This window comes from Asparagus officinalis, chromosome 4 (genome assembly GCF_001876935.1).
Source record: "Asparagus officinalis chromosome 4, Aspof.V1, whole genome shotgun sequence".
Taxonomy (NCBI): Eukaryota; Viridiplantae; Streptophyta; class Magnoliopsida; order Asparagales; family Asparagaceae; genus Asparagus; species Asparagus officinalis.
The window spans coordinates 141,602,710-141,614,941 of NC_033797.1; the positions used below are offsets into that span (position 1 = coordinate 141,602,710).

The window sequence follows — 12,232 nt, forward strand, 5'->3', positions numbered from 1 at the left end:
TGGTGTGATTAGGTCTTGTCTCACTCAAGATCTAAAGTATGATGTGATCAATGAGACTTCTGCAAAGAAGATTTGGGAGATCCTTGAGAGCAAGTATTTGACCAAGAGTGTGGAGAATCGCTTGCATTTGAAGAGGAGGCTTTACCGCTTCCAGTTGAAGAAAGGAACCTCCATTGGTGATCACATGAACCACTACACGAAGCTTCTTGCGGATTTGGCGAATGTGGATGTTAAGATTGAAGATGAGGACAAGGCGTTGTTGCTATTGAGTTCCTTGCCTGACGAGGAATATGAGACCTTCGTTCTTACTCTTATTAATGGGAAGGCATCTCTTTCGTATAGTGAGGTCACCGCTGCACTTGTGAATTATCAGCTTCGAAAGAAGGATAAGGAGACTTCGTTTGAGCCGGTAGCGGGGGCGTTGGTCGCAAGAGCAAAGGGTCCAAACCGTAGTGGGAGGTCGCAGTCTAGAGGGGCACATCTTGGAGTTCGTAAGAATCAATGTGCCTTTTGCAAAGAAGATGGACATTGGAAAGCCGATTGCCCAAAGTTAGTTGATCGAGCCGGGAAGAATAAGGGAAAAGCTATTCAAGCTTCAGAGGCGAATGTTGTCAAGGCTAGTGGCAACGATTCAGATTCGGATTCTTCGGGCTACTCGTTATCTGCACTGCCGTCAGTTTGTGTTGCCTACTCTACAGAGTGGATATTGGATTCGGGTGCTACATACCACATTTGCCCTAGGAGGGATTGGTTCTCCAGCTTTCAGGAGTTGGAAAGAGGGGATTTCGTGCTCATGGGGAATGATCACAAATGCTCTATTGGTGGTATTGGTACTGTTCGGATCAGGATGAGTGACGGGGTGATTCGGGAGTTGGTTGGAGTGAGGTTCGTTCCTCAGTTGAAGAAGAACATCATTTCACTTGGAGCTTTGGAGGCAGCTGGCTATAGGGTGACCTTGGCGGATGCACGCTTGAAGGTTACATTTGGGTCCATGATTGTGATGAAGGGCGTCAGAAGAAGAAATTTGTATTATTTGCACGGAAGCACGGTGATTGATAGGGAAATGACGACTTCATCAGATTCGGCTAGACTGTGGCATTGTTTGGTGCTGGGGTATATGATTGGTAATACCGTGCATTGGTTGTTGAGGAGTGCTATGACCTGCAGATTGAAGTCCTGTGAGCACATTAGGATGAGCGAGACCGTGGTGGAGTTTGGCACTTCTATCCATCGAGCGAGGGGTCTTTTTGGAGGTGTTCAGTCAGGCATTTGGGGGCCTTCCAAGGAGGCATCATTGGGAGGTAATCGTATCTTGGTTTCCACAGTTGGTGATTGTTCTAGGCATTATTGGGTCGCGACCAGTTCCCGTTGGTGTAAAGTCCTAGAAGTCAACAACAATTGGAAGAAGTGTATTGGCAGAAAGGTAACTCATTGTTTCAGCTTTGGTAGGGGTCCTTTCTTGCGTTGGTGCCGAGCTCACGGCAATAGGAGACACTTCATTGGTGTGGAGACTTTGGGGCGACGAGATGAGATGACAGTTTCGATGGGTCGTTCCTTTCTGGAGGAGGATCGGCGTTTGATGTCGAGCATTGGCATTGGTGTGCGGGCTTCGACATATTTGGGTCATCTTATGCATAGGTCGCCGACTGCTGCTTTAGGAGTTATTAGATCTGGTGGAGCTGCTTCAGATTTTGGGTCGCGTCGGATATTTGGATACCCAGCATTTGGTCACATCGTGGATGTGAGATTGGATCCGATTGCGCGTTTGGGGTTCGGAGGCTCAGTTGATTATCGTTTGGGAGCTTCTGATTTTGTTCTGAGCAGGTATGTCACTTTTGACTCTCGGCAGGTGGAGAGTGTTGATCAGGTCATTTGGATATCGCAGCAGGTGGAGAGTGATGCTACTCCACGTTGGGTGGAGATTACTCCACATACTCCAGATCATACTGCGTCATTTGGGATTCCAGCTAAGGTGACACAGGTTGGAGATCATTTGGTTTTGGATGCAGATGATGGATTGGTTTTGGATTCAGTTGCAGCTGGTAGATATAGTTTGGATATGGCCATTGGTTTACCTCAGGTGGAGGTGTTTGATTTGTCTCAATTTGGGGTCATTGGGAATACTATCAGTTGCAGATCGTTTGGTGATATTGGAGAAGAGTTGCAGACTTTTCTATTTGATTGAGGGCCTTTGGAGGCCGTTTGGGTGAACTACGTGAAGGCTTGATTCCTTGGGCAAAGGATACGTAGGCAGTCATTTTGATGCAGCCGATTTGGTGAGCGACATCGACATTTGGGGTGAGTGTTCACACTCTCATTTGGGTCTCAGCATGTGAGGCATTTGTTTGGTTGGTGTCGGCTCAGTTTTGGGAAAACTTCGCCGAGGTGGAGAATTGTGGAGAAGAATTGGAAAAAGCAGATTTTTGGTCATAAGTCGACTCATGCACAGGCATAAGTCGACTTATGGTAAGTCGACTTATGTTGGTGCATGAGTCGACTTACGTTCTGCTCTGGATTGTTGGTTTTTTGCTCTGCCAAGTCGACTTATCAGGTCTGATAAGTCGACTTATGATCTCTTCTCCAGTTGCTGTTTTTCGCTCTGCCAAGTCGACTTATGCAGACTGATAAGTCGACTTATGACGGGTTTTTTGGAAAGTTCAGGTTCCTATTTGCAGTCTGTTTGGGTTTCTGTTTTGGTATAAATACCAATACGATTTGAGGGTTTTGTGAGGAGAGTTTTGGGGTTTTGGAGCACAGAAAAAGAGAGATCTTTCTGAGCTATTTGTTAGGGTTATTGGTTGAGAGATTGAGAGATTTGTTGGTGAGATTAGTTGGTTCGTTTGAGCGATTTGTAATCTCAATTTGTACTCTCCTTCTCTATTAGTGAAAACCCACCCCCTTCTTGCCCCGTGGACGTAGGCAATTTGCCGAACCACGTAAAACCTTGGTGTTTGTGTTTTGTTTGGTCTTTCTCTCGGCGTTCGTTGGTTTGGTTTCTCAAAGCATCAGTCACAACATTATTGACCATAGCGCATAAAAATAATCAATTTAAAGACAGAAAACTTAAATGTTACTGTCTCAAAAAGACAAAAATCTACAAAAAAATCATGGTTAGCAACTGTGAAAAATTGAGAATTTTAAAGTGCGGCAGGTATTTTTCATTGGGTTCAAAGAGATGAAAATAGAAAATCATAAATTTTGAGGAAAAACTTAATTGCCATTCAATAAGAATAAGCAAAAACTTAAGTATCATGGAGGTCGAAAACCGATTAAGATTAGATAAGAATTATGGGCTATTGTCCATAAAAATCATGAATGTCAAAGAAAGAAAGCTTGTTTGTTATTATTTCAAAAAAATAAAATTGTAGAATATTACTAGTTTTCCCATAAAGTTAAAAAAAATTAAATCTGTTATTTATTGTTGGGTTGAAAGAAATAAAAATGTCCTTAAAATTTGTCAAAAAAAATTAGTTACTATTGGATGGAAACTATAAAAAACTAGACAAAAGTTATGTGTTATAGCCTACGAAAATGGTGAACTTTTTAGTATGCTAATTAATTGTCATTGGGTCAAAATAGATGCAAATAAACTAGACTTGACAATTTCATGAGCTAAATAACCCATGATTTTTAGCTTTTTTAGTTGTTTTGACCTATCGTAAATAATTTTGCGAGACCAAAATGGGCGATTCTGTAAACTATAACCCATTTTTGGCCATTATTAGTCATTTAGACTAATTGCCAAATAAATTCGTGGATGTCAAAATTCATGATTTTGTAAGTTATAATTCATAATTTTTTATCATTTCAACTAGTTAAATAATTTGCAGTGTCTAAATATCAATTTCATGAGTTATAGCCCCATGATTTTTGGCCTTTGTTAATTGCTTTGATCTACTATCAAATAACTTTGCAATTCCTAGAGTTTACTATTTCATGAGTTTTAACTTTTAACCCAAAATTATGGCCATTTTTAGTTGTTTCAAACCAGTGGTAAATAATTTCGCAGAGGGCAAAAGTCATGATTTCATGAGTTATAAAATTCACTATTCCATGAGCTATAACTGACAACTTTTGGTAATTTTTAAATGTTTCAACTCATTGTCAAATAATTTCGCGATAGCTAAAATTCACAATTTATGAGTTTTAACCTATGATTTTTGGCTATTTTTATTAATTTTACACATCAGCACATAATTCTGTAGAGACCAAAATTCACAATTTCGCGAAGGCCAATATTCATGATTTTGTGGGCTAAAACTCATGCTTTTTGGCCATTTTAGTCATTTTGACCCGTTAGCAATTAATTTCACGGAGGATATAATTTACGATTTCATGGGCTATATACGCATGATTTTTGGCCATTTTAATCATTTCAACCCATTAATAAATAATTTCATGGAGACCAAAATTTATGATTACATGAGCAATAACCCATGGATTTTGGACATTTTTTTTATCATCTCAACCCGTTGATTTTGTAGAGGCTAAAAATCATAATTTTATTATCTATAACCAACAATTTTTGGTTATTTTTGGTTGTTTTGACCAATTGACATATAATTTCATGGTAGCAAAAATTCATAATTTTATGAGCTATAACTCATGATTTTTGGCAATTTTATTAGTTTTTTTCAACCCATTGGACAAATAATTTTATGGAGACTAAAATTAAAGATTTCGTAAGCTATGACCAAAGGTTTTTGACTATTTTTAGTCGCTTTGATGCCAATTTAAAATGATTTCATGGAGACTAAAATTAAAGATTTCACAAGCCTATGATTTTGGACTATTTGAGTCATTTTGAGCTATTGTTAAGTAATTTGGCAATATCCAAAATTTATGATTTCATGAGCTATAACCCATGATTTTAGGCCATTTTTAGTCATCTCGACCCATTGTCAAATAATTTCATGGTGATAAAAATTCATAACTTCTTGAGCTATTACCATGATTTTTAGCTAGTCGTAATCATTTTAACCCATTGTCAAATAATATCGCGGTGGTAAGACTTTATGATTTTGTAAGCTATAACCCATAATTTTTAGTCTTTTCTAATTGTTTTGACCTGTTATCAAATAATTTTATGTTAGCAAAATTCACGATTTTATGAGCTATAATCCATGGCATAGGGCTTTTTTTTAGTATTTTGATCCATTTGAAAATAATTTCCTCGAGAACAAAATGCACATTTTCATGAGCTATAACCCACGATTTTTGCCCATTTTTATTCATTTTGAACAAACAGAAATAATTACTTGGAAGCAAAAAGTCAACATTTTTTGAGCTATAACCATGTTTTTTGCCATTTTTTGTTATTTTATCCCATCATCAAATAATTTCACGGTGCCAAAAATTCAAAATTTCATGAGCTATAACCTATGATTTTATCTATTTTTAGTTATTTCTTCCATTAGCAAATAATTTCACAGTGGCAAAAATTTATGATTTCGTGAGCTATAACTTATAATTTCGTGAGCTATAACTCAAAGTTTTTGGTCATTTTTAGTCATTTCGAATCATTATAAAATAATTGCGCAATGATAGAAATTTATGATTTCGTAAGCTATCACTTTTTAGCTATTTTTAGTTATTTTGACCTATTGTAAAATAATTTCAAGGGGGCTGAAATTAAAGATTTCATAAGCTATAACCTACAATTTTTGGTCCTTTTTAGTCATCTTAACTTGTTGTCAAATAATTTCGTGGTAGGAAAACTTTATAATTTTGTAAGCAATAACCCATAATTTTTAGCTATTTTTAGTTACTTCGACCTGTTGTCAAATATTTTCCTAGAGGCAAAAATTATAGATTTCATGCGCTTTAAACTTATGATTTTTTCATTTTAACCCATTGTCAAATAATTTTGTGGACACCAAAATTTACAACTTCATAAGTTACAACCCGTAATTTTTTTATCTTTAGCCATTTAGACCCATTGACAAATAATTTTATAGAGGCTAATTCATGATTTCATGAGCTATAATCCATAATTTTTCCATGCTTTTAATCCTTTAGATCCTTTAAGAAATAATTTCATGTGGCAAAATCTAATATTTTATAAGCTATAACCCATATTGTTTTTTGTATTTAGTCATTTTAACTGTTGTCAAATAATTTTCTGGTGACCAAAATTCACGATATGATGAGCTATAACTCAAGACTATTGGCTATTTTTAGTCATTTTGAACCATTGCTAAATAATTTTGTGGAGTCCCAAAATTCACGATTGTTTTCGTTGAAAGTCGCTTTCATCATTGATTTTATTAAAACTTCAATCACTTACGAATGAATTCAAATAACAAAAATAAAAATTACAACTCTCTTGAAAATAAACACAAGAATCGTTTATCGGCTCTTGCTTGCGTGGGTGTCTTCGCCTGTGCTGGGGACGTCGATATCCGTGGACGACTGTGGATCAGATCCGGTTGTCGAAAAATTGACGGAGCTCCTACTTCACCAAGGAAGTATTTGCTTGAAGCTCTGAAATCGACCAAGCAAAATCAGTAGCTCTTCTCGGATTAAGACTAAGCCTAATATTAAGGAACGGACGTACGGGGCTTCGTATCCTTCGAATGACTTTTCCTTTATGTTGAAGTTCGTCGGGATCTCATTGGCCTTTGCTGAAATTTCGTGCTCCTTAACTCTTCAATCCAGCAGCACCTCATCCTCTTAATAAAATTTCAGATCTACAAAATGGAGGCCTTGGGCTGATATTTATAGGCCTCGGGTGCAGTTATTTGGATGAGAATGAGTGATTTGGCCTTATCTTCAATTAACAACAGCCTAACCACGTTTGTGAATGATATCAAGTCAGTTAGGAACCCATGGAACTGATAAATCCTGTGAAAACCACTTTAAAACCTTTGAAAACGCATCCGAGGGTCTAAACAGTGCGATGGACTCTGCTGACTCGCGGGTGGCGTGGGTCAGTAGGGTCTGACTCGCGCTTGCGCGGGTCGGACAGAGGGTGGCGTGGGTCAGTAGGGTCTGACTCGCGCTTGCGCGGGTCGGACAGATCCGACCCGCGCTGGCGCGGGTCGGCCTGTGCTGTCCCGCACTGGCGCGGGTTCGTCGCCTCCGCTGAGTACTTCTCTTTTTGCACTTTTCTTTCCGGGACTTGTACTTTTCGCTACTTTGGTCGACTCGTTGACTTGTACGCTTCGTTGCGGGACTAACCGTCGAACGCGTTGACTACTTAGGGTTGCACGTGTTGTTTGACATGCACGCGTTGATTGATGCGCGCGTGTTGACCAACACGCACGAACTGATTGACGCGCTGTGTTGACCGACGCACACGAAATGATTGACGCGCGTGTGTTGACCGACGTGCGTGAGCTGATTGATGTGCACGTGTTGACCGACACGCGCAAACTGATTAACGCGCAAGTGTTGCCTGACGGGCATGAGCTGATTGATGCGCACGTGTTGACCGATGCGCCCAAGCTGATTGACGTACGCGTGTTGACAGACGCGCACGAGCTGATTGACGCGCGCGTGTTGATCGACGCGCGTGAACCGATTGGGTAAACCTTCTTGACTCATCCACTCTTTGCTTCGAGTTTCGTGCGGGCTCTCATAGGCAATTTTAGACGCCTACAAATACCCTCTCCAACGTGTTTCAGCCTCATTCTTTTATAGCGGAGTCTAGAATGCTTTGGATATGATAGACCCCCACCTTCAATCGGCGTCAAAGGACCTATAACTTGTTTCAATTCTTGACTTCTCTATATTTCAGCCTATTCTGTATTTTGTCGAATAGCTAAAAATTTTCCTGGTGCTGCGTTTATCGTCTGACCGTTGTTGAAGCCTCGAACCGGAATTAGTGAGTTGATTTTAGCTCGTGTCATTGAGTTGACTTTTGAACTAATTATCTACGTCACAACGCGTTGACCGGCGTTGACCTGAGAAGAACCAGTTTATACTCGTATACTCCTGGGAGTTTCGGGAATTATTTTAACCTCGTGTACCCGTCGGAAGTTGCCGGGTTATCCTTAAGAATTATTACACGTAACATTCTCCAGGAACTTCCCATCAAAAGTGGAGAATAGTTTAGACTCGTATACCCATTGGAGCGTACGTGGGTTTCGAATATCTCGAATATGAGCGCAAAATGCCGTGAAATTAACCGGGAGTATGAAAGTGGATCCCGAATATTCCGTGGATGAGCGAAACTACCGCGAAGCCACCTGGAAATATGAAAACAGGTCCCGGATATTCTGAATATGAGCGAAAAATACCGCAAAATTAATCGGGAGTATAAAAGTGGGTCCCGAATATTCCGTGGATGAGCGAAACTGCCGCGAAGCCACCCGAAAATATGAAAGTAGGTCCCGAATATTCCAAAAGCAAAAATACCGCGAAATTACCCGGGAGTATGAAATTGGATTCCGAACATTCCGAAAGTGAACGAAAGCGGGTGGGAATACAAAGAAACGGATGCCGGATCGTGTCTGACCCGTGCGAACGCGGGTCATATCGATCTGACCCATGCGAACGTGGGTTGGATCGAGTCTGACCCGCACGCGCGGGTCAGATTTGATCCGACCCGCGTGCTCGCGGGTCGGGCGGCGATCCGACCCGCATAAAAGCGGGTCGGGTTGGCTATACTTGGGGACTTAAGTCCCTGTTCTCCTCTCCCTCTTCTAATTTTCCGTTCCAGCCCCCCTATCTTCGGTTTCCTTCAACCTCCTTCTCTTTTCTTCTTCCTCAAACTCTATCTCTTCAAGAGTTCTTCCCAGCTGAATCTCCTTCTCAAGCTTGGCTCTCCTCTAGACTTCTTCCCCTTTAAGAACTCTCCTCCTTTAAGAGTTCTTCCCCTTCTCATCTTAGACCGAATTCCAAGAGCTAGGGTTTCGATGGGTCTTGATTTGGGCTCGGACGTTGTCGTGGGTCTTCTTCATCAAACTCGTTCTCTCTGATTCAAGTAAGCTTCATCCTCAATTTTGATTAAACTCCATATTGCATACTCATTTGTGAAGGGGTGGTTGAGACCTAATTTTGAATTTTGGCTTGGATTTGAGGATGATTAACGGACGAGTGTTAACTGTTGGTCGGAATATTTGTTGTATGTAACAGAAAATTGATGTTTTGACTCTTGTGTTCTTGACTCTTTCGCGCCTTGGAACCTCCTTGTCAAACTGATATATATATATATATATATTGAATTTTGGCTTGGATTTGAGGATGATTAACGGACGAGTGTTAACTGTTGGTCGGAATATTTGTTGTATGTAACAGAAAATTGATGTTTTGACTCTTGTGTTCTTGACTCTTTCGCGCCTTGGAACCTCCTTGTCAAACTGATATATATATGAGTTGTAACATCGGGCAATGTGGGCGATAAAACAGTCGAATTTTAATCCAGACTCGGCAGATAAGAACAGATTGCTCCAAATAAATGAGTTGGAAGAAATTCGAAATGATGCTTACATAAACTCAAAAATTTACAAAGAGAAAACCAAATGTAAGCCATGATGTATAATGTTTGTGTTAATAAACTTGTTAATATGCGTCTTAATTTGCCCAAATATATTTAATTTTTAACTCTTTCTGAATTATAATTTTCTTGTAGGGCTAAGATAACACACTTGAGAATTCCGGCCAATTTGTGTTATTTTCGAGATTTAATTGATAAGCGAATAAAATTAGATGAAAGACACCTAAAAGCCCTACAGACGACACCTTTTCACAGCTTTCTCAATATACCCACATCCTTGAGCAATGAGCAAATAGCAATTGATTGCTTGATTCAAAATTTTAATCCTGATAAATGCTCATTCATGATTGGGAATAAAAATTGTGTGTTCGGTATAGATGATATTCACCGAATTACCGGATTGCCAAAGGAGGGAATTCCGATAAAAATGAGTGGGGCAGCGGCTAATACAATCTACACCTATTTTGTAAAGAATTATAAGAAAGCCGATGAGGAAAAGAAGGCGGTGATTTCGGGGAAGCGCGATAGAATGGCCGAGATGATTGTAGATATGATTAATGAAGACCCTATAATATGTGTGAAACTTATTGTGGCTTTCATTATCGGCTTCATATTATGCCCGCGGACATGTAAGACATGTCCCTTGTGGGCGTTTAGATATGCGGAGCAGTTATCAACTTTGCATAAATATAATTGGTGCCATGCGGTGTTCACTCTTCTTTGCAAAGAGATGAGTAAATCAAAGAAGTCTCTTAGTATGCGGGAATTAGGTCAGCGCTCAAATGCCGGGTACATGGGTGGTTTTTCCTCCGTTTTACTGGTGAGTTACATGAACATTATTTTGTATATCTTTTCATTTTGATAATGATTATTGTTTATGCACATGCTAATGTGTAGTTTCTTTTTTGTAGGTTTGGTTTTATGAAAAAGTAGGGGAATTAGAGTACACTTCAGATATTGAAAGGTTACCGCCGCTCTTTTGTGTGAAGAGTACTGGAAAGTGGAGGAGGACTACTATGAACAAATTATATAGAGTCCCGAAGTTGGTTACAGATAATGGCCAAGAGAATACTCCTCTTATTCATACGGCATCGCCAATAGTATTTGTACATATCGTTGCTCTAATAGTTCATTATTTTATGTCCCTTTTGTTAGTATCTATGTTTGCAACTATAGTATACGTACTAATACTAGCTTTTTTTTGTCAAATAGGAATCAAGGAAAGCTGAATTAATTTTCTTAATTGCGGAGAAGACGTACGAGTTGAATGAGCTCACTACAGAATTACGAGAATTAGAAGAGCGTAGTGCTAGATGCCAAAAAAAACCAAGGAGAAAGAGGATGACGGAAATGTCTGAAGAAAAAAAAAATCAAAGAGGATATGGAAGCTAAGGAATATGAGAATTTGGAAGGAACTGGGGAAGCCGATTTATGTGATGACTTTGTGATGAGCGCAAGAGACGTGAGAATTTTAGAAGATGCTCGGTGAGTTTAGTTTTTTAAATTTTCTTGCAATTTTAATATTTATATTTTCCATATAATTCTTGTGTAACTCTTTGTTAATTATATGCCTTCTCGACTCTATAGAGATGTTTCTCAAAAATATGAAGGTGGTAATGAGAATAACAGAGAAACGCCATCTATCAAACGGGCTGTCGGAAAGAGGGAGAGGAAGGATGGACCCTCTGTTACTTCACCTTATATGCCTCTAGATCAACCAAAGGAAGGCACAAAGAAGAGTCATGTCATCCAGATATTGGATAGTCCTGAGGGGAAAAAAAAGTGCAAAAATCAAGAAAGCTTCATACCTACATCTAGAGACTATCCAGGTAAGGCACTGGCGTTTGATTATGAGAACAAATTAATTGAAGACTTTCTACAATCGAGAATGAACAGGTAACTGTTACTGACTTATTCTAATAATAATCTTTGAATTTACTTAATTCTAGTAGCAATTTTCTCACAATGTACTTTCATATAGTGATACGTACATTTGGAAGTGTGCCGAAGCAAGCGTATCTCGCTTAGATGCTTATATACTATTAACGGGAGGTGAACTCAGTGACGATGTAGGTTCTAAACAATTGTGTTATTGATTGTTTGATGTTGTATATAAAATAATTTATATTAACTATTTTATTCATTCATGGTAATTTTTGTAGGTGATCGATGCATTTGTTATTCGGCTTTGTAACAAGATTGAAACAACTGATAGTTATGATCGAAAGATACATGTCACAAGACCTTGGCTTGCAGTAAGTATATCCTTGTTTTTTTCACTAATTGGTGGATATTATTATTATGTTATCCCACAATGTTGACATTATTGCATCTTTTAGCAAGCATTTCTAGAAGGAAATCTTGAAATGGTGGCAAAACGAATGAAGGAAAATGTTTCTCAGCAGAAGTTCTTGGAGTGTGAAAGAATTCTGATCCCGATTGTCAGCTCCGGACATTGGCACCTGGTAGAGTTAGTGAGAGAGGAGACAAAATTCTATCACTACTCCTCAATCAACTCCCCCATTTATACCGCCGATGCTGTGAAATTTATAAATAAGTTTATGAGTTTCATTGAGAGTAATTGGGGATTGGGGAAATTGGAGCATCATGGTCTTGTGTCAGTTGCCGTGCCACAACAAGGACCGTAAGTGTTTCATGCATTTCTAATTTAATTGTTCATTTTTTTGTTTCATTGTCATTTACAATATTGTAATATTTTTCCCTTAAATGCAGAACGTTAGATTGCAGGATCTTTATGATTGAATTCATTAACAGCATTGTCGAAAAACGGTC

The 12,232-nt window shown here is 39.0% G+C and overlaps 1 protein-coding gene across 1 annotated transcript; it reads left to right on the plus strand.

Annotated features, from left to right (window-relative positions):
• Nucleotides 9,475-12,087, plus strand: LOC109839407. The gene is made up of 7 exons (XM_020407832.1): nucleotides 9,475-10,259; nucleotides 10,351-10,545; nucleotides 10,652-10,791; nucleotides 11,027-11,335; nucleotides 11,421-11,508; nucleotides 11,602-11,694; nucleotides 11,779-12,087. The coding sequence occupies exons 1-7, from the start codon at nucleotides 9,783-9,785 to the stop codon at nucleotides 12,085-12,087; spliced, it is 1,611 nt and encodes a 536-aa protein (XP_020263421.1). The 5' UTR covers nucleotides 9,475-9,782.